Here is a 25,949-nt window from a genome sequence, read left to right on the forward strand (position 1 = left end):
GTGATGTGGAGCATCTTTTCATGTGTCTGCTGGGCATCTGGTTGTCTTCTTTGGAAAAGTGTCTGTTCATGTCTTTTGCCCATTTCTTCACCGGATTCTTTGCTTGCTGCTGTTTTCTCTCACTGCCTCTAGAATTTATTCATCGCCTTCCATGCTCGGAAGTGTCATCAGGCAGCGTCTGTGTGTGGGACTCTCCCAGGGCTCTGTCCACGTGGAAAACGTGTCTTCAGTGGGGGAAATGCTTCTGCCCTGTCTGTGGTTCCTTCTCCCTTGCAATGCTCACCCTCTGCACCCCTACAAGGTTTATCCACAGATTTGAACTCCTAGTCATTGTGTAATGACCTTCACCAAGTTAATTAGCCTCTGTTAGCTTCAGTTCCTGAATCATGAAATCAGCCTTAATAAACCAATCTCACAGCCGGGCATGAGGATTAAAGCCACCAGAAGGACACCAGGCCCCTTGCCGCCCCAACGGTGCCCTCCTGAACCAGAGCACGTGCTTCATCCTTCCCATTTGGGGTGTCACGTCTGCAGAAGGATGGCACTTCCCAGCCCCTGTGGTGCTTGGGGGCCGTGTGACTTGTTCCGGACAATTAACTGTGGGCAGATGTGCCCCGTGTCCCTGTCCGGCTGGAGTGTTTCATTGCCAGCGAAAGGCCCACCGGGCACTCTTGTCCTCACCCCCAGTAAATGACAACGTTCCAGACGGGGTCTGCTCTGTGGGTCAGATTCTGCCGTGGGGACAATCTAGGAAAGAGCCCCGCTGGCCTTCAACGGACATGCAGCGTGAGTGGGAAACAGACTTTTGTTTATGGCACTGAGCCCGGGGGATATCCCTTGCTGCCACACATTCAGCCGTGCTGACCAATCCACGGGGGTCGGCAGAAATCCCCTCCCCTTCGTCACCTTGCATCAACAAAGCGACTGCCCGTGAGCATTTCCCAAGATGTTGCCAGCCTTGCCCAGACTGTCCGTCCTTTATTGACCAGGTTGGTGGAAGTCCAGGGAGGACTGGCCACCCTCACGTTCGAGCTGGTTCTCAGCACTGATCGGCCCGGCCAAGGTGGGGTTGGCATCGGTGGGCCAGACGATGGCATCCACAAAGCCACAAATCAGAAGCTTCTCCTGCTGATGACAGAGGAACCGATGTCCTTATACTCCTGGCTGGTGACCCACATGTCCTTGAAGGTGGAAAGCGAGCACAGGATGGAACCCCCCACCCAGGCGCCGTACGTGGAGTTGGGGCAGGTGGATACCTGGATAGGGTGGAGGAGGCAGAGAGAGGGCAGGGCAGGAGAGGGAGGGGAGGGGGGCGAGGCAGGGGCGGAGGGGTCAGAGGAGGGAGAGAAAGAAGCCAGAATCAAAATACTACTCCAAATTTGAGACATAAACCCCCTGAACACACCCCACGGATGGCCATTTCTTCCCTCCGTGCAAATGCAATGCATTCCAACCTTTACAGGTGCTTGTTGGTGCACGTGCCGACTGCCCGTAGCTTCAAACCACGGGACAAAAGGAGCAAGAGCGGGAAGGAGTCACCCTTGGCTCTGAGACTCACTCGGAGATCTACGGCTCATCTCCGAGTTGGTTAAAGGCCATGCGGGAGGCATGGGTGTTTTGCAGAAAAATTAGAAAATACGGATAAACAAACAAGAATGACAAACAACCTCGAGAAACCCCTTGAACGTTGGGGTGCACGGCCCTGGAGATTTGCACCGTGCCTCGCTCTGACTCCCGCATCGACACCTGCCCCCGCGTGCGTTCCCCGCACCTTGGATTCGGAGAGGGGGCAGCCTCCGAGCCAGGTCAGGGCACTTCTGGGCTGGGAGGAGCCAGACATCCGTGCTCCCATCGCCAGGGGGGGACCACTGCTCTGCAAGGTTCGAGTCACCTGCGCAAGGTCAGACAGTTGTCATCCTGACGCGTTCACTGCCTTTCCTTGACGCCCATAGACACATCAGGAGAGGACAGCCTTGTTTTTGCAAAACGAGAAGGCAAACACACTGCTACAGGGATCCGCGGGGAAAGGGGATCTGGGGCGAGGACTTGGAAAGTCCGGGTGGCAGTGGGGTGAGGGAGGATGAGTCACCAGAGTCAGTTACCGTCCCTCACCGGCTCTGTCACACCACAGAACCCTGCCTGGGGCGAAAACATCGGCTGCTGTTGGTTAAGAGAAAAAACGCTGCCGAAATTGTGAGTCAGGAGCGGGGAACAGAGCACCTTCAGGGCCAGGCATCAGGCAGAGAGGAGACAGTCAGTCCCAGGCACCCACATCCTCCGCCCGTCTTTGCTGCCACCCACAGGCTGTCACTGGGAAGCGTCGCCTGTGACCTCTGCATCTTCTCTGAACACACGCAAAAGCAAACAAAAGCGCGCCCAAAACTGGGACGGTTCACGCATTCAGGAGAACGCAAAACTACCAACAGAAAAACGGCCAAAGGGTTGACATAAGCAAAAGGTTTAAGAAAGTTTAGAAAAGAAAATAAAGAGGGGGCGCCTGGGTGGCTCAGTCGGCTAAGCATCCGACGTCGGCTCAGGTCGTGATCTCACGGTCCGTGAGTTCGAGCCCCGCGTCGGGCTCTGCGCTGACGGCTCAGAGCCCGGAGCCTGCTTTGGATTCTGTGTCTCCCTCCCTCTCTGCCCCTCCCCTGCTCACTCTCTGTCTCTGTCTGTCTCAAAAAGAAAATAAAACATTTTTAAAAAATGACATAAAAAAGAAAATTAAGAGGCAAAACTCCCGACAGCTGGGAGACCTGCAGAAGTACTCACCTTCAGCAGGAATTAAAGAAACGCGAATTAGAGCCACCGTGTGATTTCCATCCGGCCAGTTGGAAGAGCTTTAAAGCCAGGGCCTCGTGCAGAAGGGGAGAAGGGGGTGGGAGGCATGGGCTTCCGGTGGGGGAAGGCACAGGCGAACTCGGCCACCGTGGCACTGTCATCGGGCTGCCTGGTGGCAGGTGCCCCCCACACCCGCAGTGAGCACCACGTACCCGCTGGGTCTCACCCCTGAAGCTAACGTGACGTCGTGTGTCAGCTACCCTTCAGTTCCCAAAAAGGCAAAAGCAAAGAAAAGCATAGAAAAGCAACCGATGTCCCCGTGCCCGAACGAGCAGACGGGCGCGAGCCGCTGTCCCCCTGTGCCGACCGGCCCGGAGGCCGGCGGCTCCCGGGCACAATCTGGCCATCTGTTCAAGTAGCCCGACGCCGCGCACACGTTTCTGGCTCAGGAAATCCACGTGTAGACATGGATTCTAAGGCAGAAAAAAACATTGTAAAGAAATAAGGGTAAATGGTGACCAGAGCTTTATCCCGAGAATCCTGTTAGGGCAGGATTTGGGTTGTCGGGAGGAAGGATCGTTTTGAAGGTTGGCCCGTGGGAACCAGCGGCTCTCGGAAGCGGTTCTCCTCCTTCAGAGGAAGGACCGGGGGGGGGGGGGGGCGCCGTGGAGGTTAAGTGTGCTGCACCCCCTCCCTTTCAGGGAGAGTCCAGACGGGAGGGCATCCGGCGGTGGCAGTGAAGGGAGACAGGTGCACCTTTGAGCTTCATATGGAGGAGTTTTGGGGGGCTGGAGGGCTTCCCTGAGGACTCAGAAGAGGGGTGGGCGGAAGAGCTTGGTCCACACGTCAGCTGGGCCGCCAGCAGGGCGGGACAAAGCCGACGGCTGGACAGATTCCCGCTGTGGGAGTGGTCAGGACACAGTGCACGGAGGTAGGAGGTCACACGCCCCTGACTTCCATTCGGGACTAAGCTGTGCCGTCCCTTCTGATTTAGTGACCTCACCGCAGGCCACGGCGCTGACGCTGAGTGCCCCCGAGAGCCGGCGCGTGAAGGGCGCGGGGCCTCGCACGAGGGCCCGAGGGGCCAAGGTCTGGGACGGCGGGTAAGATGAAATAATGGGGCCGCAGGCGTCTGCAGGGAGGAGGCAGGCCCGTGCCAACTCCCCGAGGCCACGGACGGCACTGAGCACGCGATCGTGGAGGCCGACTGCAGACTCAGGAACCCTGTGTGGGCGTGCCTCTCGGGCACGGAAGCCGGCGACAGCTACTATTTCGTGGTGAGGAAGCAATGGAAGGGATGGGCGGGTCACAGCGTCCCGCCCTCCTGCGCATTCTATGACATGCGTACAAACAGGGCTCCGACGTGGGAGACCTTGTGCATCTCCGGGTTTGCCTTTCCTGGGAATTCGTGAATCTTCTCTGTTGTCCCAGTGACTGCCGGCCGGTGGCAGGGGCGGGGAGGGAGGATGGACCCACGCTGCCCAAAGCACGGATGGCCGCCCTGCGCTCACTCTCAATGTCACCGTGGCCCACCAAAGTCTGGCCACCAAGTCTGGCCACCAAAGTCTGGCCACCAAGTCTGGCCACCATAGTCCGGCCACCAAGTCCGGCCACCAAGTCCGGCCACCAAAGTCTGGCCACCAAAGTCTGGCCACCAAGTCTGGCCACCATAGTCTGGCCACCAAAGTCTGGCCACCAAGTCTGGCCACCACCAAGTCCGGCCACCAAAGTCCGGCCACCAAATTCTGGCCACCAAGTCCGGCCACCATGGTCTGGCCACCAAGTCCGGCCACCATAGTCTGGCCACCAAGTCCGGCCACCATAGTCCGGCCACCAAAGTCTGGCCACCAAGTCCGGCCACCGTAGTCTGGCCACCAAAGTCTGGCCACCAAGTCCGGCCACCATAGTCCGGCCACCAAAGTCTGGCCACCAAGTCCAGCCACCAAAGTCCGGCAACCAAGTCCAGCCACCAAAGTCTGGCCACCAAGTCCGGCCACCATAGTCTGGCCACCAAAGTCTGGCCACCAAAGTCTGGCCACCAAGTCCGGCCACCATAGTCTGGCCACCAAGTCCGGCCACAATAGTCCGGCCACCACCAAGTTCGGCTGGGGAAGGAGGGAGGGAGGGAAGCAGGTAGGCCAGGGGGCAGGTGGGGCTCTGGGCAGGTAGCAGAAGACACTGAGAACTGAGCCAGAAAGTTCTCTCAGAGCCCCCCACCTGCCAGCAGGCCTGAAAGCCGGGCTGAGGCACGAGGTGGCTGCTGGGGAGCTCAGGGACAGAGGGACTCAATCCGTCCACACTTCCCGCCTCTGGACCCTGGCGGGTGTGCTGGTGGCAGAGCCCGTGGGTCTTCGGGGACGTAGCGGCTCAGCCCCTGCCCACGCGGTGTGCCGAGTGCCCGTACCTTGACCTGGCGGGGGGGTGCAAAGGGTAGCGGTGAGCAGGGGCCACAGGACACGAGGGGGCTGGCGTCTCCGGCAGGGACTCCCGAGAGCTGCAACGTAGAAGCCCGTTGTGGGGGCCCCCGCGCGGCAGGTCGGGGGGGGGGGGCCGCGGCCTGCCTGAGGCCCAGCTGACATGGGACACCGCGTAGCAGCAGAGGCCGCGAGGCCAGAAGCAAGCAAAGAGCAGGCTGCACGAGGACAGCTCAGTGGAGGCGGCCCAGGGTGGCCGAGGGGGAAGGAGGCCTTTATTTAACCCACGTGGCGTGGGTGGGTCTGTCCCTCCAGCCTCGGCCAGCCAGGCTGGGCTTGTGCCCGAGCTGGCTCGGTTGAGTCAGAGACACAGTCAGCAAGGTACATTCTGCACTGTGCTAAGGGGGCCAGAAGTTCCCAACCCCTTACCGAGACCTTACTTGTAGGTTTTCTGCCATGACCGCGAGCCACTTCCATAGGGAGAAAAAAAGAAAAGCAGTTGTGAAAACCGGGGCCAAAGAGAAGTCAGTCTGACCAGGACATTCTGGGGAAGGGACAACCAGGGGACCGACCGGGAGAGGGCCAGTGGCCGCCGGGGGCAGGGGCGGGGTGACCAGGCGGGCACGGGAGCCCCAGGGCAGGGAGCGACTCCGTCAGACCGTCGGGGTGGACACCGGCCACCACGCGTCCCCCCAAACCGGCAGAGCGTGGGAGCCCGGGAGGAGCCTTCCGTGAGCCGGGGACTCGGGTCGGTAGTGAGGCACCGATGCCGGCTCTTCTGGGCGACAGACGCATCACGCTCGAGCTAGATGTGTGTGCAACGGGCCGAGGCGGGGAGTGCGTAGAACTGTCCCCTTTCTACTCCGTTCTCCGTAAAGCTAGCACTCCTCTAAAAGGCAGAGGCCATTAACTTAAAGCTGAATATGTTTACAGGGTGCCAAGACGACGGGGGAAGCCGGCGCGAGGCCGGGGCCGGGCGGGGTGACGGGCCTCCTCGAGCAGGGGACGGGCTTCGGGCCTGCCTCTCCCCCGGCCGCCTGAGCCCGTCCTCCTCCCGTCTACACCCCTCCCTGGGCTCGTGGAGCCCGCCAGAGCCCCCGGCCCAGCTCCAAACTCCGTAACATCCTCGGTCTGCTCTCCGACTGGCACCAGAGCGCCACTTACCTCCCCGAGCCACGCACCCCACCGCAGGGGGTGCCCCTCACCCCTACGTCCCCGGCCCACCTGACACCTGCACCTGACAGTCTGCGCCCCGCCCCCAAAGTCCGCCGTCCAGCCTGGCTCTGCTCAAACCTCCCCGTCCTCTGGGTACAAGCCTCACACAGCCCTTCTCCTGTCTCAGCCCCTCCCAGCCCCTCCCAGCCCTTCCTTCTGGAAGCACGCCTCTGGGCCGCCCCAGGGGCTGTTCCCTCTGCGCTTCCTCAGATATCCCCGTGGCTCCCCTGCTCCTTCCAGAGGAGACCCACCCTGACTACTCACCCCTGCTTCCTCCGTGGCTTCCCCTGTGACTTATAGCCCCTCCTAACACATTTATTCCCTACTGTGTGGATTCGTGTTGTTTATGGCTCCCCCCACGCCCCCGGAACGTAAGCGCCGAGGATCTTCCACACTTCTGTTTACTGATGCTTCCCCGAGCACCTGACAACGTGCCTGGCACAGCAGAAACCCTGTTATTCCAGAAATATCCGTGGGGTGAACGCAGGAAGCCCCCAAAGGGTGCGTCGGGGGGACTGTACCTTCACGTTAATTGTAGGGGAAACCAGGGTGGATATTTCTCTCTGCATCCGGAACCGCAGGCCGGAACAGGAGCCGGTACCTCCAGACAAGACAATGTGGCCGAAGAGAATCTTCCAGAGGGCGGGGCTGCAGGAGCTGATGCTCTGGAAGGCCTTCATATGGATGCCCAGGTCGTTTCTCCCTGTCGGGACGGGCGGAAAGAGACAGAAGTTTGGGGGCCAGAGACTCGGCCGGCTGCACCCTTGGGATCTCTCCTCCCAGCTGCAAGCACATGGTTGGGGGGGGGCGGGGGTCACGGGCTCCCCCCGGGTCTCAGCTCCGAGGGCAGTGGGCAAACATCAGCACCACCGACCACAGGGCCCTTATGTGTGGGGCTCAACGGCTGACGGCTGAATATACAAATATTACTTCTCCTCTGTCATCTGAGATGATTTATATTCAGATGTTACTGACAATTATTAACCTTTAATGCCACGGCACCTATTACTTTCTGAACAGATTTCTGCAGAGGCAACGTCCTTGCTCGGGTGGCCTTTGAAAAATTATACTGATGATTCCTTTTTTAAAAAAAGAAATTATTTTTTATTGAGGTGTAACTGGCATACATTATATTCGTTTCAGGCGTACGACTTAATGATTCATTATTTGTACGTATTGCACAACGATCGCCACAATACGTCTAGCTGACACCTTCTTGACTCATCATTAGTCCATAGACATAAACACAAGTATGCAGAGAACAGCCCTCAAGGACAAGGGCGTGTATTCCGGTGTGTTCGGCACTGAGAGCTTCTGGGAGGGGTGGCCGGGGGTGCCTGACGGTTACTCCCTCTCCTCACCTGGGATAGGACCTACCGCACAGCCTTGGGATAAAGAATGAAAAGGCTGATTTGCCAGAATCACCGAGAACGTGCCTGGCCCGATGAACGTGAACGCGGGCCGCCGACGCTCGGCTCTCATCACGGGGTTGGCCGTGTTCACGCTCACTGAGGTCCCCCCAGATGCGGAGGAGAAAGGTCACGTTGTGGGCGAGAAAATTCATCCGACGATGGTTTCCTTTATCCAACTTAATATTTCGGGGGGCATGGGCCATGTTTGAAGCCTTTATCCCCCGCAAACTCCAATGAGGAGAGCAGACGTAAACTCAGCTCGCCCGCGCCACATGTCAAAGCCACATCCCGACGAGGTACTAATCCTAGGTACTGATCCTGGGGAAGTGGTTTTGTCCCTCTTGTTCCCCTCCGTCCCTCATAAATGCAAACAATTATTTTCACCAATGGATTCCAGGAGACGGCTGGTTTTCCGTGACGACCTGGAAACCTTCCCCATCAAGGAATTTTACAATCCATCCCACTGTTCCTGTTCTGCCATGCCTGCCAGGGAGCTTAGCCGACTCGGTACTCCTCTAGAACCGCGAGGTCGCTGGGGCTGCTCCCATAGTCTGGCTGTTGTCCACAGTCCCGCAAAGGACAGGCGGTAGACACGCATGGGAATATTCCTCAGCCACAAAGAAGTATGAGATCTTGCCATTCGCAGCGACGTGGATGGAGACGGGGGGTTGTAAAACGAAGCAAAACCGATCGCTCACTAACTCGTGCACCTAGAGCCCATACCACACTGTATGTTACCTGTACTAGAACTTAAAAAAAAAAAAAAAATCTCTACATCAGCCAAAATGTTTCCGGTTCCCTCAGAATCTGTGGTTTTCGCCCTTCTGTTTTGTCTCCATTTGCATTTTTCAAATTATTGTGTAGGCAGGCGGAGTAGGAGTCACACGGCGGAAGGGCAGTGCGGGGTCCGGCCGGGGACTCAGGCACACCTGACAAGTGTTTAGTGCCCTGCACTGGGTTTCCTCACCTGTAACGTGAGCCACGTCACATGGGGCAGGATTGAAGGCCGCAGGCCCGCGTACAAAGGCCGGCAGAGTCGCAGGCATACAGCAGGTGCCCAATAAGTGATAGTTGCTCCCACAGGAATTAGAAACGGGCACCTACTCACCCTTGTGGCTGCCGGGCTCCGTCCCCCGTACAGCGGCCCTACTCTGTGCATCTGGGCTCACCCCTGGCCCCTTCCCACCGCTCACCCATGAGGTCCGCCTGGAAAAGCACTTCGGGGCAGAAGAACTTCTCCCGCCCGAGGGTGACCTCCCGGCCGTCGGGCAGCTGAACTTTCTGGGCGTAGGAAGGCGAGTCCGTTTTCACTTTTTCCTCGTCCCAGTCCAAAGCCACGTAGCAGTATTGTTCTTTTATGCTCCGGACGTACTCCCGGTCGCCTATGGGGGGAAAGGCCAAGGGCCAGACAGAGAAGGGCGTGACCTGAGATGGTTCACAGAGGCAGCCCGTCCCCAGGGAGCTCCTTCCTGCAGCTTCAGCTCCTGGCGACGGGGACGAGGCGGCACAATCGTAGCACCTGTTCCCGTTTTCATCTCAGATCCCGGTGCCTCTTGGTCTGTAAGCCCGGGGGCCCGGGCTTGTGGGAGAGAACAGCGGGGCAGGGGTGTCCCGAACCGAGGTGCAAACATTTGGAAACCGCCTGCGTGTTACGTGTCGATATCCGGCTATGGATGGCGTGTGTCTCTAGGGGGCTGGAAGATCAAACCCGATCTCATCACCTGCTAAAGCAGGGGCTGCTGTCGGTGCCCCGATGCCCACCTGCTGTGAATGTCGGTCGCGAACAGCTCAGAGCTGCCCCCTCCTGCTGACAGCTGCCCCGGCCAGCCAGGCCCCCTCACTCGGAAACATCTGGAAGGTCAAGCCCCTCCCACCTTCTGGGTGGCTGACACAGAGTAACTATTCCGTAAAGCTTAGCCCATCGTCGTCATCATGTCACCATGACCATCACCGTCGTCACCATCCTCATCATCATCCTCATCACCATCATCCCCATTGTCATTATGAGTCACTAGGTGTCCCTAAACATAGGTAAAGTTATTTGTAAGACTTGAATCACGGTCAAGTAGCCCTAGCTTTACAAATTGAGGGCTGCAGGTTGAACAGCCAAGAAGGATATTACAACCCAGGGACTGGCTCACCTGGACAAGAATGGCAATTTCCTACCTGTGCTCACCAACGAGTGCCCACCGTCTGTCAATAGTTGCAGGAGATACGAGGTTAGGTCTTGGCCTGCCATGTCCATCTGGATGGTTGACTGATGCAAAGGACAGCCATCAATGATGGGCACAAAGTACGTCATTCCTTCTCCAGACTCAATGGCTGTTCCTAGACAAGAGAACATGTTGGCATCATAACACAGGGTGCCTGATATCCCTTACCGATGTCAAGTCTCCAGGAAGAGATAAGAAGATGATGAGAAGATAAGGCAAAGGGTCTGAGGAATAAACTTCCTTCTGTAGGGGGGTGTGCTAGGATAAACCCTATCTGGATCAGACCAAGGGCCAAGGGTTTTGGACAGAACACCTGCAAATTTTCTTACTCAACCAGACGCACAGATGTTAGCAACCGTTGTCAAAGGGCAAGAGGGGGAGAATATTCTGCTCTTAATAGCTCTCTCCCTAAAAAACTCGGGGCACAACTCGATTGTCAGACGAGGCTGGGTGCGGTGAAGGAGGTTTACTTTTTAGTTAGCAAGGCAAAGTACAGGACTCTGTGCTAGTCCAAAAGATGTGATGTGGTCACGGGGACACGGGTTTCACTTTGTGTGAAAGCACAACATGGGGCCACTAAGAGCGGACCAGGGGTCTGGGCGGTGGGCTCTTTTCACCTGTTGCATCTGGTAACCAAGGCCTTCACATTTATTTTTTTTTATGTTTATTTATTTTTGAGGGAGAGAGAGAAAGAGAGAGAGAGTGTGAGCAGGGGAGGGGCAGAGAGAGAGAGGGAGACACAGCATCCGAAGCAGGCTCCAGGCTCCAGGCTCCGAGCTGTCAGCACAGAGCCCAACGTGGGGCTCAAACCCACGAACGTGAGATCATGACCTGAGCTGAAGTCAGACGCTTAACCACCTGAGCCACCCAGGCGTCCTGAGGTCCTCACATTGGAAATGAAGCAAAAATGGGTCAAGAAGACCTCCGTGTCCAGGTAAGCTATGGAACAAGGAGGGGGTCCCCCAACACACCCTGAAACACCTAAAACAGAGAATAAAATACAGGAAACAACAGTTCTCAAGATATCGGACATCAAGCAACAAAGGACAGTCTCAGTGGTCGCTGAGAGACAGGACGTCACAAGAAAAGAACACGGCAGACCATGATCCCTCATGAACACAGACCCAAAACTCCTAAACAAAGTTTTGGCGAGTATAGACAAAGGCTAATTCATCATGACCAAATTGGTTTTATCTCAGGAATGCGACGTTGTTTTAACACTCAGAAATCAATTAGTGCAATTCACCATGTTAAAGAACTAAGAGAGAAAAATCCACATGACCATATCAGTAGGGGCAGAAAAAATGCATTTGACAAAATCCACTATCCATTCGTGATTTAAAAAGGAAAAAAACCTCTCATCAAACTAGGAATACACGATAACTTCCTCGAAAGGATGTCTATGAAAAACCTACAGCTAACAACACACTTAGTAATGTAAAACTGAATGATTTCCCTCTGGGGTCAGGAACAAGCCACGGATGTCTGCTCCCACCATTTCCATTTCTACTCAGTATTGTACCAGAGGTTCTAGCCAGAGCAATGAGGCAAGGGGAAAAAAAAACAACAACAAAAAAATAATAATAAAAAGCACCCAGTTCGGAAATAAAGGAGTTAAACTATAGACAACAGGGTTGCCTAAGTAGAAAATCCTACCAGCACCGATAAAAGAGTTTAATGAAGGTGCCGAGATACAAATCATTATGCAAAAGACACTTGTTTTCTGTATACCTGCATTGAACAATCGGAAAGTTAAACAAAGATACCATTTATGATACAATCAAAGCATATAAAATACTTGGGAATGAATCGGATGAAAGATTTGCCTGATGTTTACACCGTGAACCACAAATCGCTGCCCAGAGAAATTAGAGAACCCTTAGGAGATACTCTATGTTTATTAGAAGACACCATTGTCAAGATGTCAGTTGTCCCCAGAGAGACCTATAAATCCAATGCAGTTCTAAAAAAAAGCATCTTTGGGTTTTGATCAATGTCTATTTATTTTTGAGAGAGAGAGAGTGAGAGAGAGCAGGAGAGGGGCAGAGAGAGGGGGGGACAGAGGATCCCAAGCAGGCTCCGCGCTGACAGCAGAGAACCCGATGCGGGGCTCCAGCTCACGAACCATGAGACCATGACCTGAGCTGGGGATGGATGTGTCACCACCTAAGCCACTCAGGTGCCCCAAGATGCTGTTTTGATAGAAATTGACAAACTGACCCTGAAATGCATATGGAAATGCAAAGAACCTGGAATGTTCTCCGGAAAAAAACAAACAAACAAACAAAAAAAAAACATTATAAAACAAGAGACCAAAAGCTGCCACACTAACTTCTTATTCCAAGACTTAGACATCAACACAATGTGGCCTCAGCCCACAGGTGGACAAGTAGATCGACGGGACAGAATACGGAGTATAGAAATAGACCCACACGTACACGGACAACTGGTTTGCCAGAAGAAATGCACAGACGCAATTCAATGAAGAACACAGGGTCTTTTCAACAAGTGGTGTGGGGCCAACTGGCCATCTATACACACACCAAATGGTACCGCGAGATACTTCCGCCCTCCTGCTTCAAGGGCCACGATGACAAAAACCGGCCACGCCAATCTGCGGGGGAACCACACGCTCACGCGGCTGGTGAAATCCCAGTGGAGCACGCAACCACGCTGGCCGCTAGTTTGGTGGATTTTTTTTTTAAGCTAAAATACACCTACCATTTGACCCCATCGTTTCACTTCTAGCTGTTTTTACCCAAGTGGAATGAAAGCATGTGTCCACGCAAAGACTTGTAGGCAAATGTTCACGGCAGCTTTTTTTATAATAGCTCCCAGCTGGAAACAACCCAAATGTCCATCCGGAGGGAAAGAGATAAGCAAACTACAGGGAGTTCACACAACGGAATACTGCTTGGTGAGAAAAAAAGAAATGAACTACTCTCCAAATAGTTATGCTGCGTAAAAAAAAAAAAAACCTTTGAAGAAAGGGTATATACCCAACAACACTTAAAAACAAATTTTTTAATGTTTATTTTTGAGAGAGACAGAGACAGAGACAGAGCGTGAGCAGGGGAGGGCCAGAGAGAGGGAGACACAGAATCGGAAGCAGGCTCCAGGCTCCGAGCCGTCAGCACAGAGCCTGATGCGGGGCTCGAACTCACGGACCGCGAGATCGTGGCCTGAGCTGAAGTCGGACGCTTAATCAACTGAGCCACCCAGGCGCCCCCTATACCCAACCATCTATACAAATTTCTAGAAAATGTAATCTCATCTGAGGACAGACTAGAGCAGAGCATGGGGAGTGGAGGGGAAGGGTTTACGGCAACGAATACGTTCGTCATCTTGACCGCACGGATGGCCGCACGAGCGTATCCACACGTCAGAACCTATCCCATTGCACAGCATGGACACGCTGACTTTGCCGGGCACACATCCCACCTCAGTAAAGCTGCGGAGGAAGGACATGCGCTGAGTGGAAGCAAACTGCTGGCCCGGGAGGGACACAAGGGGAGTTAGGAGCAGGGCCACTCACCGGAGGTCTGGCCGGAGGCGTATAGAGAAAGGACTCCCAGGTTGGCTAAGTACAGGGCGGGCACGTTGAAGGTCTCAAACAGGATCTGCGGAGAACAAGAACACTACCGTGCTAACGGCCAGGCCAGAGGCTGGAGGAGCGGGGTGGGTCTCCCCTTAGCTCCCGGGCTCACAAAGCCCACCGGTAGGAGGCACTTGGCTGCCCCAGAGATCCAGGCAACGGGGTCAGGGAGCGTGCCACTCTTGACCCCAGCTCTGCCCTGACGAGCCCTGTGACACCGTTTCCCAGCCTGTGACGCGGGCTCACGTCCTTCCTGGGGAACTTATGGCAGGGGGAGACCTTATAGACCGTCACGAGACTGATGTGAGGGCATCGCAACATCTTGCAGACCACCGTGTTATCCCCACGGGGATGGTGCTGACTTCCCAGCGCCACCATTGTCCTCTCCACGTCTTCACCCTTTCTGCTCTTGGAGGGTAGGCGGACCTTACGCAAATCCCAACACTTTGACCTGGGATGGTCCGTTGTTTTGTAATAATGGAAACAGCAAAAGCTCACCATTGGCTTGGTCAAGAACGCTCTCCTGGGTACTGCCTGTACATAGGCATGAGCAGGGGAGATACAGTCCTGATCCTGCTGCCCGCGGCGTCCCCCCGGAGGTATGTGACACCGTCCTCCCCTGTCCACATGGGAGACCAGTGGACAAACATGTTAGGGAGCAGGTGTCAGGGGTGCGACATGAACCCGGGCTGCCAGACACGAGGAGGTACTGCCTCTGTGACGCTGGCTGAGTGAGCGAGTGATTTTCCTGCAAGACGGTGCCACAGGAATTTAAAGGTCCTTTTTTTAAGTTTATTTAGTCCGAGAGAGAGAGAGAGAAAGCGTGAGCGGGGGCGGGGCAGAGAGCGAGGGAGACAGAGAATCCCAAGCAGCCTCCGCACTGGCAGCTCAGAGCCCAACTCGAGGCTCAGACTCACGAGCTGCGAGATGGTGACCCGACCTGAAGTCAGATGCGTCCCCGACTGAGCCCCTCCCAGGCGCCTCAATTTAAAGATTCTTTTGAGGGTGGGACCAACGCAGGGTCACTCGGACGGTTGAAAGGCAGACTTTGTTGCAGCTCCAAACCGGCCAGGCTGGGCCACGGGAGGGTGGCACCTGGGGGACAGGATGACAGCTGGAGCTGTCGGGGAGCACCTTGCCGGCGGCCGGCAGGGTGGTTAGCTGGCTTTGGAGGGAGCCCTGTGGGCTGGCTCCCTTGAATAATTTCACGGGCTCCTGGGCCTAGGGGCTGTCCCTAGCTGTGGGGACAAGCAGGGCAGGCGAGCAGTGGCCCTGAGCGGGACAGGACAATAAGGGAAATGGTCGGGGTGCAGGCTGCTTGAGGAGTGATCCGGCCGGCCTCTAGCCAAAGACCCCAAAACCCAGTAAAGCCAGCATTTGAGACAACGATGTTCCACAGAGCCGGGTCCACCACTGAGCGTGTGACTCCCCGGGGGGGTCACTAAGCATGCGTCTGGGGGCAGCCGCCCGGGGGGCTTAGGGGACTGACCCAAGAGAAGCGAAAACGTGTGTCCCTGCAAAGACTGCTTCACGCCTATTTGCTCCGGCTTTACTCCCAATGGCCCCCAAGTGGAGGCCACCGGGATGTGCGTTTGTAACGTGGCATGTGGAAGGCCAGGCCCGGACACAGGCACCACCTCGAAGGACACAGGGCAGGGGGGCAGTGTCTGGGAGTCTGTGCTACTCTCTGGTGCCCCCGGAACTTGCATCCTGGTGGAGGAGTGGCGGGCGTGGACGGGCAGCTTTTGCGATCCAACTAGAGACCCTGCCCCCTAAAAGCACAAAGACAAAACCCAACCTCAGCTCCCCTGGCCTGAGGTGAGGCCGGAGGTCACAGAGCTTGGAAGGGTCTTTGGGTTCCTGCGATCAAAATCCCATTTTGCAGATGAGAATTCCGAGGCCGAGGAACAGGAAGCAGCATCCACTGAATGCTCAACAGCCACTAAGCCCCGTGACACGCATCTCAGCATCTCACAGCCTCGATTCATTTCGTTTCCGCGATACCCCCAGGGTGACACCATTACCATCCTTCTGATGGGGAAATCAGGACACCTTGAGGATGCATATTCCTCCCCAGGTCACACGTGCTGGGAGAGCCTGGGCCAGAATCCGGGTCTTGAGGCCAAGCTGGGCTTTTCCCTACACGCTGGGCTGCTCCCCGCGTTGGCCTCTCTGCTGGGCCATGGCCCCAGGCATCCTGCTCACATACAGACTGATTCCGGGAGAAGTCAGCCCAGCCCTTCTCAGTCTGTCCCAGCCTCCGGGAGGAGCCTGGGAGGCTGGCGTCGGGACACAGGGACTCTGCAGGGAAGAGCCCACAGATGGGGAAAAGTCTATTTTTCCGCACGGCGGTGGTGTTCCCTGTGCCGGGGGGCGGGCCACCATTGCTGGCTGCCCCCTCTTCCTGCAGAAGTTTCCATCCTTCTTTTTTTTTTTTTTTTTAATTTTTTTTTTTTAACGTTTATTTATTTTTGAGACAGAGAGAGAAAGAGCATGAACGGGGGAGGGTCAGAGAGAGAGGGAGACACAGAATCTGAAACAGGCTCCAGGCTCTGAGCGGTCAGCACAGAGCCCGACGCGGGGCTCGAACTCACGGAGTGTGAGATCGTGACCTGAGCCGAAGTCGGCCGCCCAACCGACTGAGCCACCCAGGCGCCCCAGTTTCCATCCTTCTTGACCAGTCTCTGCCCTGGACTGTAGCCACGGGCCCCCTTCTGTGGGCGACCCCCTGGGTTCCGCCCGTGGGGACCCTGGAGAGAGGTCTGAGGGAGGCGGAGAGGGGAGGAGTACAGCTATCCCCCTGCCCCTTCGTTGTTGGTCCCTCCGAGGCCACGGCTCCTGGCAGAGGCCCTCTCAGGGCTACTAACCCCCCGGGCTCTGTTGGGCTTAGCAGGCAACAGCTTCCTGATACCAGCCCAGAGCTCTCGTTCACGTCCCTCTTCTAGAACTTAGGCTTGCCTTTGTATATAATCTCTTCAGTAAAGTCTCATCAAAATGACCCCACGTGAGGGTCCCTTTGGTTTCCTGCTGGGACCCTGACATAATTAGGGGGTGAATTCAGAGAGACCCAGGGCAGGAAGACAGGCAGTGGACCCCGGAGAGGTGGACAAGTGCCGGAGACAGGCTGTGTGGCCGGCGCAGCGCTTTGTGTGAGGGTTAATTTTACGTGTCTGGGTTGCCTGGGCCACGGGGAGCCCAGACATTTGGCCAATCATTATTCTGAGGTTGTCGATGAGGATGTGTTTGGATAACATTAACATTAGTATTGACATTGGATAATAAACATTAACATAAATCGATGGATTGAGTAATGCCAATTACCCTCCCCGCGGTAGGTGGGCCTCGTCCAATCAGTTGAAGATCTGAATAGAGCAAAAGGCTCCAGCCTGCTGACTCGCCCTGCAGATCCTGGCATTTGTCAGTCTCCATAATCGTGTGAACCAATGCCTCAAAACCGATCTCTTTCTACATATACACGTGTGTGTGTGTGTGTATGTGTGTGTGTCCCACTCTTTCTCCGGAGAGCCCTGAGACAGTTTGGAAGCGGCACATCGCCCTCGGGTGAGGGACAGGCCTGCTTCCCTCTTCTCTCTCCAGCTCGCTGGGGCTCTGATGGGCACACGCTGCTCTCAGCCTGGACCCCTGCTGTTTCAGAGCCGTGGGCTCTGTGCCCATGTCCACGTGGAGCCCAGACGTGGCCCACTTCTGCGATCCACCTGTCCATGTGCAGAGGAAGACTCGTTGGCCCCCTCGGGGCTTTGTGTTAAATGAGGCGGCAGCTCACGCCCGTGCCGTGATCGATGGCGCTGTTTCCGGGCCACGGCACAGGCCTCCTCTATGGGCAGGTGGTGCTGGGGGCCGCTGGCCTGCCCTTCGGGCCACTGCTCACTGCAGGGGACACCATCGGGCTCTAGGGGCTGTGGGCCAGGTGGCAGAACCTTGCCGTTTCCTTAATTAGCTCCTGGACGTCCTCATTAGGCAAAGCCTCATGACGCATCTGGAACCTGGCCAGCCAGCGGCGGCCCCGTGGCCCCTCCCCACCTGGACCTCACTCCAGCCCTAAGAGGGCTCTGCTGGGGGGGCACTCTCCTTCCTTCCCCGGCCCGTCCTCGACAGCCTCCGAGAACCAGCTCAACCCAGTTCGACCTGGTCGATCCGATCCACACACACCACCAACTCCTGGCCGGGGGGCAGGCCCAGGGGGAAGGTGGGAGCTCTCAAGGCAGGTTGGAGCTCCAAGCAGGACAAACCGCACCGAGAGGCCGAGGCCGCAGGGTCAGGCCTCGAGGGCCCAGCGGGCCTCCCAGCCACGTGCCCTGTCTCCTTCCGCCCCTAGACCCTCTGATTTCCTCCTCTGTGCAAAGGGACTGTAACTGCCCAGCCCATAGACTGGGCTGCAGGGTCCAAATGCTCACCCGCTTGGCGACCCCTTGGCGAGCTCTCCCGTGGCACCTGTCATGCCTGCCGCCAGGGTCAAAGGGGACAGATCTCTCCCGTGTCTTCATCTCGCTGAGCAAAGGGATGACGCCCTGAGGGGGTCCCCGAGGTTCAAGGCTCAAGGGGAGGCCAGAGCTGCCCTCCCCGTGGCCTGCTCCCTGACCCCACTCGCCCACCACGTGGCCCCTTACCTGTGACATCTTCTCTTTGTTGGACATCGTGTTTAAAGGCGGCTCCGTCACCATGAGAGGATGCTGCTCCGGGGCGACGCGGAGCAGCTGGTAGAAAGAGTGATGCCAGATCTGTGGAGAGAGCAGGAGACGCGGTGAGGCACGTCCGTGAGCCACGGCCGATCTTCCGGAAGTGGGATGGAACCCGTCTACCCTGCAAAGTGGCTTCCGCAGTAGCTTATGTGATTCACAGCAGGAAGGACGGAGCGGCTGCAGACAAGACAAGACACAGAAGCCCCCTGTGTGTGCCGGGCCTGGAGTCGGGACGGGGAGCAGACAACGATGTGTGAGGCCTAGTCCTCGTCTGACTGGGCAGCAGACCTGGGCCCCAAGACACAGCGGTGGGGGGAGCGTGGCACCAGGCGTGGGCCTAGAAAAGGAACTTGACTCTTATGTGCTGTTTCCTCGTCTATAAAATGGAAAACTTTCCCTTCCTCGGAGAGGGTCGTGAGGACATCGTAGAGGTCTGGCACAACGTTTGTAGAAAACCGAGCATATTTGTTTCCTGTGGCCGCCGTAACAAAGACCACAGCCCAAGTGACTTAAACAACACCTCCTGGTCCTGGAGGCCAGAGCCCGAAGTCCAGGCGTGGGCAGGGCCGGGGCCTCCCAAGGCCTCTTTCCTTGTGTGTGGATGGCCATCCTCTCCCTGTGTCCTCATGGGGCTGTCCCTCTGTGAGTGTCTGTGTCTTGATCCCCTCTTCTTCAACGTTTATTTATTTTGGGGACAGAGAGAGACAGAGCATGAACGGGGGAGGGGCAGAGAGAGAGGGAGACACAGAATGGGAAACAGGCTCCAGGCTCGGAGCCATCAGCCCAGAGCCCGACGCGGGGCTCGAACTCGCGGACCGCGAGATCGTGACCTGGCTGAAGTCGGACGCTTAACCGACTGCGCCACCCAGGCGCCCCTTGGTCACCTCTTTGAATACCCCATCTCCAGATACGGTCATGTTCTGAGGTGCTCAGGGGCAGGACTCCGACATAAGAAACCGGGGGACACGACTCAGGCCACAGCACCTACCGAGCGCTTGGTGCACAGTAGGTGCTCAACAAGCAATGAATAATGCTCCTGCCTGCCTCCGGGGAGGAGGCTCCATGGGGAACTGAAAACAGAAGTGAGGGGAAGTTCAACGGAGGAAGGGTGTCAGGAAGGGGGGACGCGGAAACACACGGCAACATGGCGCCCACGAAACACAAAGGCCAGATGGATGGGCTCGCAGCTGGATGTCCAGCCACTATGGACTGGAGCAGGGACGTGGCATGATCAGATGGAGAACAGTCACTCGACAGTCTGTGTGGGGGCGAACGTGGGGGGGGGGGTGCGAGGTAGAAGGAGGGGTACCATGGAGGAGGACCATTGCAATGACCCCGGTATTTGGACAAGCGTTGAACCAAGAACTTGAACCAGCTGAAAACACACCAGAAGTCAGCTCCGCTGGGTCAGCCAGGCAGCTGAGCCTGCACCAGAGAGGGGAGGGGAGGGTGGAGGCTACGGCCCAGGCAGCCCGGGGCCCAGGGGCTCGTGGGCCGCACACTCCAAAGACCGCTTCAGTTTCTGTATTCCCTGTGACATGCTAACGGAGGGCTACAGCCAGAATCAGAGCCAACACTTCAGCCGCGTAGATAGGAAGTGTCTGTGAGCGACACTCCCACAACCCCTTCAAGACGACCCCAATGAACACACACCTCCTGACATCCACACCCTGTGCAGACCTTTCCCCCACTGAACCAGGACTGGCTCATGCAACCCACAGAATATACCAACAGTGAAGGCGTGTGTGGCCCGTAGGGCTACATCATAAAGCCATCGCAGCCTTCACGTTGGCCGCCTTGATTGTTTCCTCCAGGGGAAGTCAACCACCATGCTGTGAGGGCATTCCAGGGCCCCTGCAGAAAGTCCCCAAGAAGGACCACCTTGCCAGCCCCATGGAGCACCACCATGGACATGTCTGCTCCAGCCCCGGTCGAACCTTCAGATGATGCACCCCCAGCTGACTCCTGACTGCTGCTCCATGAGAGACCCCAAGCCAGAACCACCCAGCTGAGCCGCTCCCAAACTCTTGACCCCCAGAAACCGTGAGAGGGAGTAGATGGCCATCGGTGTTTTAAGCTTCTAAGTTTTGGGGTGATTTGTTATGCAGCGTAGATAATTAATAGATCTTCTTAGGCAGCATGCAAACTTCAGCCATATATGGAGACCCTGATCAGAACCTTCGGTTGCTAAGACAGAGTGCTTCAAATAGCCGTATTGAACACGTCTGTATTGCACTGACCTACGGAATTTCTTTTCTTATGGTAAAATGTACATACCAATTCAACCTTTTTAAAAAGCGCACAGCTCGGTGGCAGTAAGTATATTCACACTGCTGTGCAACCTTGAACACCGTCCGTCTCCAGAAATTTTTTACCATCCTCATCCAGAACTCTGTCCCCATTAAACACTAACTCCCCATTCCCCTTCCCCCAGCCCCCCCGGTGCCCGCCGTCCACCTTTCTGTTTCCACGAATCTGACGACGAAGAGTCCTCGTACGGGTGGAATCCCACAGTTTTTGTCTTTTTCTGCCTGGCTCATTTCACTCAGCCTCATGTCCTTAAGGTCCGGCCGTGTTGAAGCAGGTGTCGGAACTTCCTTCCTTCTCAAGGCGGAGTGATAGTCCGTCACGTGTAAAGCACATCCTGCTTATCCATCCATCTGCCGATGGACACCTTGGCCGTAGTGAATGTGGGTGTGCAGATGTCTCTTCCTGCCCTTGTCTTCGATTCTTTCATGTTTTGGAACCTCCGTACTGCGATCCGAGCGGCTGCACCATTTTACGTTCCCACCAGCCCTGCGTGAGGTCCCAAGGCCAACGCTTGTCATCTCTCGTTTTTCTGCTTGTTGCTTTAAACAGGCGTGGAGCGGATTAAGGACTTTTTATCCATTTCCTCGAATCCATACAACAGCACTACACGCAAGAAAAAATTACACCCCTTTCTTACAGGTAAGGAAACAGGGGACCAGGGAGGCTGGTTACTCGTCCAAAATGACACAGATGGTAAGTCGTGGAGACAGGATTCAGGCTCGGGTCTCAGACCCCACGACCCGTGTGGCTCGTAGTGTGGTGTGGCGTCCACAGGGACCAGACAGAGGCCCAGAGAGGCCCGGATGCCAGGGCACCTCCCCCCTGCCAGTGCCAGGGAGCAGATATGCCCCCCGAATGTCAGTAGGGGCCCCGTGGACAGGTCCCACCCCAGCAGGAGCAGCAGCCTACCTTCTCCATGTTGGCCCAGTTTGTGACGGTTGCCCGGGAGATGGGATATTGTAGGCTAAGTTCCCCTCGCTTATGCTGAGCCTCGTCTCCGAGGAACCAGTCCTCCTCGCCCATCCCCACCAGCGGATTCTGAAAGACACAGGCCAGGACAGGTCAGCTCTCGAGGGTGACTCACCTCCACTCGGCTTCCACGTGCTGATGCACAAGGAGGAATGACGAGGAGCCGTGACGTGCAGCTGGGGGACCGCTCCAGGTCACGGCGCTGGCGGTGGTGGCCTTCTCAAGCTTGCGTGCCATTTCAAGATGCCACTAAGACGTTTTAGCAAAATGAGCTGCAAGGTCAAAGTGCCCCCAGGGGCGCCTGGGCGGCTCAGTCGGTGAAGCGTCTGACTTCGGCTCAGGTCGTGATCTCGCGGTTCGTGGGTTCGAGCCCCGCGTCGGGCTCTGTGCTGACGGCTCGGAGCCCGGAGCCTGCTTCGGATTCTGTGTCTCCCTCTCTCTCTCTCTGCCCCACCCCTGCTCACGCTCTGTGTCTCTCTGTCTCTCGATAGTAAATAAACGTTAAAAAAGAAAAGAAAAAAGGAAAGAAAAGTCATTTAAAAAAAAGTGTTCTTGAGGACACTGGCCTTGTCCACTTTGCGGGTGGGAAACCCGAGGGGAACGGGGGTGGGGGGGAGCCGTGGAGGAGGGCACGGTGTCGGGCAGGGGCACCGGCTGCTGCATTCACCCTGGAAACCTGCCGGGGGAAGGGTCTGCAGGTGAATTTAGTTTGTCATCCCTTAAGAAGACGGACCTAACTGCTTTCGTGGCAGGGTGAACCGTTTATTCCGTCATCCAGAAGGGATTTGCCGGTTGGTCCGTGTGTAAATCTGCACCTGCCAAAAAGCAGACACCAACACAGCACGAAAGGCGTGAGGGTCTCGCTAGGAACCCACCTCCGTGAGAGAAGACGGGGACGCCCGACCAGGCTGTGGTCCAAGCCCGAGCCTGGGTACAGGACGGAGGGCTGGATGGGTGTCCTGGAACGGCGGGCGGTCGGCGAGGCCACCGGGCAGCTCCTGAGCCGGTCGTCCGGGAAGGGAGGCGCGTGTTTCCCGAAACGGGTCTGTCTGGGGATCCCTGCCGTGCTCAGCAGTCTGTAGGAAGCGTGGCCTTGTTGTCACACAGCCGTTGTGCCACGGGGATGCCGGGCCGCGGTGGCGGCGTGGATTTCAGAGAGGCCCGCTCTTGAGGCTACCACAGCTCACGCGCACAGAGCTCTTTTGCCTGAGGAATTTCTCTCCAGGCGGAGGGGTTTGGGCTGGGGGACAATCTGAGACCCCGGCAAGCCGCTCGCCTTCTCCGCGCCACACCCCGTCTCCGTCGGATGGAACGTCTCCCATTCCGCCTTCCTTGCCGCGGCGCCGTCGGGGAGCAAGTCAGAGAGACCGCCGATGGGAACGCGCTTCATCACCCGAGGGGACACGCGGGTGTGGACAGTCCACGCTGCCCTGCCTCGGAAGCTTCTGGCTTGGCCAAACCTTCCCGAGCGAGGGGAGCGGGGCAAGGGATGCCTGCGGGGCGGGGACGAGCGCGTCACGGGGTCTGAAGCCGCCGCTTGAAATGCCCCGCTGGACGGGGCTGGGGTGGGTCGCAGTGGCCGCTCCGGTGGCCGTGGACCGAGTGCCCCTCCGGGGCGCGGGGCCTCCCGCCAGGGCTCTCACTGTCGGCTCGCCGCCAGACCCAAGAGCACGGAGGGGCCGCGGGGTTCGTATCTGGGGCGAAATGTGAGCCCACGCAGAGCATCCCGGCAGGTGCTGACTCCTCTTGGACAGAGAAGTGTCCCTCCTGCTGCCCAGGGCTGGCCCCCGAAGGCGGGGAGGGCGGCGGCCCAGCGCCTCACCGAAACAGTGCTCCCGGCTCAGTTCCGTTTCCTGTAATTCATTATGGCCACTCGTCTCTATTTTGGCGAGGAATTTGACCTCTCTCCCTGTGATTTTTTGCTTTATTGCGTATGTAACTCGTTTTACCTACAATCCTGCTTCCCACTGTCCCACTCTCTGCACAGCTAACAGGGATCTGTCCCTCCCCCGGGGCGGTGGGAGCTTTCACGTTGCAGGACGAATCATTGCACCTGCTGGGACCACAGATGCCACGCCAAGGATTTCAAAACAGATTCTCGAAGGTCTGGATGCGGGGCAACGGTTACGCAACGTTGGGAGTTTGAAAGAGCCGGCAGGGAACACGGAGGGAGCCCGGAGAGTACAGCCCCAGGGCCGCTGGTGGGCCGCGGGGAGCTGTGAGAGGGCAGGACACAGGGCAGAACAGGGCGAGGAACACGGAAAGGAAGGCCCGCCTCCTCCTTCTACCTCCCAATCTGCCTCCACGGGGAGCCGGTGATAGGGGCGTCCCAGCCCGAGCACCGCACAGCAGGATGATGTCGGGGCCCACGGACAATAGGCAGAACCCAGCTGGAGTGGGCTGAAGGGTGGCCCCCCAAAGATGTGTCCACATCTAAGCCCCGGAACCTATGTGGATGTGACTGTATTTGGAAGCAAGGTCTTTGCAGATGTGATTAGTTTAAGGGTATTGAGGGGCGCCTGGGGGCTCAGTCGGTTGAGCGTCCGACTTCGGCTCAGGTCACGATCTCAGGATCTGTGAGTTCAAGCCCCGCGTCGGGCTCTGTGCTGACAGCTCGGAGCCTGGAGCCTGCTTCGGATTCTGTGTCTCCCTCTCTCTCTCTCTGCCCCTCTCTTACCCATGCTCTCCCTCTCTCTGTCTCTGAAAAACGAATAAACCTTTAAAAAAAATTTTTTTTAATTTAAGGATATTGAGGTGGGATCATCCTGGATTATTGGGGGACGGAGGGCTAAATCCACTGACAAGTGTCCGTATAAGAGCCAGAAGCAGGAGATGTGAGACAGAGCGGAGGCTGGAGGGGCATAGCCACGAGCCCAGGGGCGCCCGGAGCCCCGGCAGCTGGAGGAGCAGGAAGGATGGTCCCTTAGCACCAGCGGAGGGAGCTCAGCCCTGCTCACACCTGATTTAGGACCTCCGGCCTCCAGAGCTGGGACACAATAGGTCCGTGGTCACCGGTCATGGCCGACCCAGGCAGGACACTCACGTTCCTCACCACCAGCACCCTGAGCATCATCTCCATCCCCGTTCCTCACCTCAAGGGGCCAGCCTCCGGGCCAGGCGTTCGGGCACCGCCTCACTGAAGCCTCCCCCGGATGTGGCACGTGTGTGTTCGTTCACCCCGCCCTGTGCACGGGGAGTCAGAGCCCCAAAGGCAACTTGCCCCCAGTGATGCAAGTGCGGAGGCAGGGCCGGTGTTCGGATGTGGGTCTCCTGACCCCGCAGCCCCCCACGCTTCACCGCTAAGCCCTGCGGTCTCGAAGAAACAGGCCGGCCAGCCAGCGAGGGCGCAGGCACCTGCCGTGACCCACCTAGGGAAGGGCAGGGACTCTCTGGCTTTCTGCCCCCCAGCACGCCCCGGTAGGAAGGCCGGTCTTAAAACTCCAGCGGCCTGCTAGAAACATCGCCATTGATTTGCTCCAAGTGATGCAGAGCCCAGGCGTAATCACCCCGGGACCCGGACATGTGGGGCTCCCCACGTGACCAAGGTGTCCCCTCTCACGGATGGGTAGGCTTCCCAGGGAGGAGCACGGTGACTCAGCACCAGGGCCTTGAAGGCAGATGGCGGGGGCGGGGGGGGGGGGTCCTGCCTCTACTGCTCGCTCACACAGGGACATGAGCACGTTTCCTCTGAGAGATGCCGGACCGTCTTCGAGGAGAAGTTCCCCACGGCAACTCCCCAGTAGGGCCACCAGGCTCATGTCAACTCAGCGAGTTACGGTCGTTATGTGAACTGAGCTTCTCACAGCTGCTTCGAGTGGGAGAAGTTCCAGGACGTGGCAGGGCCCTCGGTGGCAGGAGGGGGGCAGGGGTGGAGGGGGGAGTGGCCACCTTGCAAAGGACACGCAGGTCTGGCCGGCCGAGCTGGAGCACGTCCTATGTCCTATCCGCTGCCCCCGGGGAAGGTTCAGGAAGAGGTGCCTCCGGCCTGCACGTGACTTTTGATTGGTGTGCGCGGGGTTTGCAGAAAAGTGAGTTCTCCTTGAGATCTTGACGCAAAAACCTGAATTTCTTACACACAGAATCAATCACCAGATGGACCAGCAAATCGGGTCCTGAGAACAGGCCCGGGGGAGCCAAACACGGCGCCTCAGACGCGTCGCCCACGCCCCCGGCAGCCCTGGGCACAACGACGGTCAGAGCAACTTACATCGTGTCGAAGTTTCCCGAGGAGGGTGGGGAACACGGCCAGGGGGGTTTCCATGCCCGCAAAGCCCACCTTGCTGAAGCCCGAGCCGTAGTCGCAGACGAGGGGCACGTCCATCGTGTTGAGCGCGGCCTGGACG

General features: G+C 57.3%; 1 protein-coding gene across 1 annotated transcript; it reads right to left on the reverse strand.

The window, feature by feature from the left end:
• Positions 1-25,949, reverse strand: LOC123602072 (actin-85C-like). Its single transcript, XM_045486273.1, has 8 exons — positions 25,814-25,949; positions 21,547-21,675; positions 18,256-18,366; positions 13,568-13,652; positions 9,986-10,147; positions 9,013-9,201; positions 6,929-7,110; positions 1-1,256 (listed from the first exon to the last, which is right to left on the reverse strand). The coding sequence occupies exons 1-8, from the start codon at positions 25,925-25,927 to the stop codon at positions 1,113-1,115; spliced, it is 1,116 nt and encodes a 371-aa protein (XP_045342229.1). The 5' UTR covers positions 25,928-25,949; the 3' UTR covers positions 1-1,112.

Source organism: Leopardus geoffroyi, chromosome D1 (assembly GCF_018350155.1).
Source record: "Leopardus geoffroyi isolate Oge1 chromosome D1, O.geoffroyi_Oge1_pat1.0, whole genome shotgun sequence".
Taxonomy (NCBI): Eukaryota; Metazoa; Chordata; class Mammalia; order Carnivora; family Felidae; genus Leopardus; species Leopardus geoffroyi.

What these genes read in the sequence shown, in the direction of transcription:
- LOC123602072 (XM_045486273.1), bottom strand. Translation starts at nt 25,927, where the DNA reads ATGGACGTGCCCCTCGTCTGCGACTACGGCTCGGGCTTCAGCAAGGTG. An exon ending in TCGGGAAACTTCGACACGAT is followed by an intron (nt 21,676 to 25,813) that starts GTAAGTTGCTCT and finishes TGTGTCTTTCAG; the next exon opens with AATCCGCTGGTGGGGATGGG. An exon ending in GCACTCGTTGGTGAGCACAG is followed by an intron (nt 9,202 to 9,985) that starts GTAGGAAATTGC and finishes TTCCCCCCATAG; the next exon opens with GCGACCGGGAGTACGTCCGG.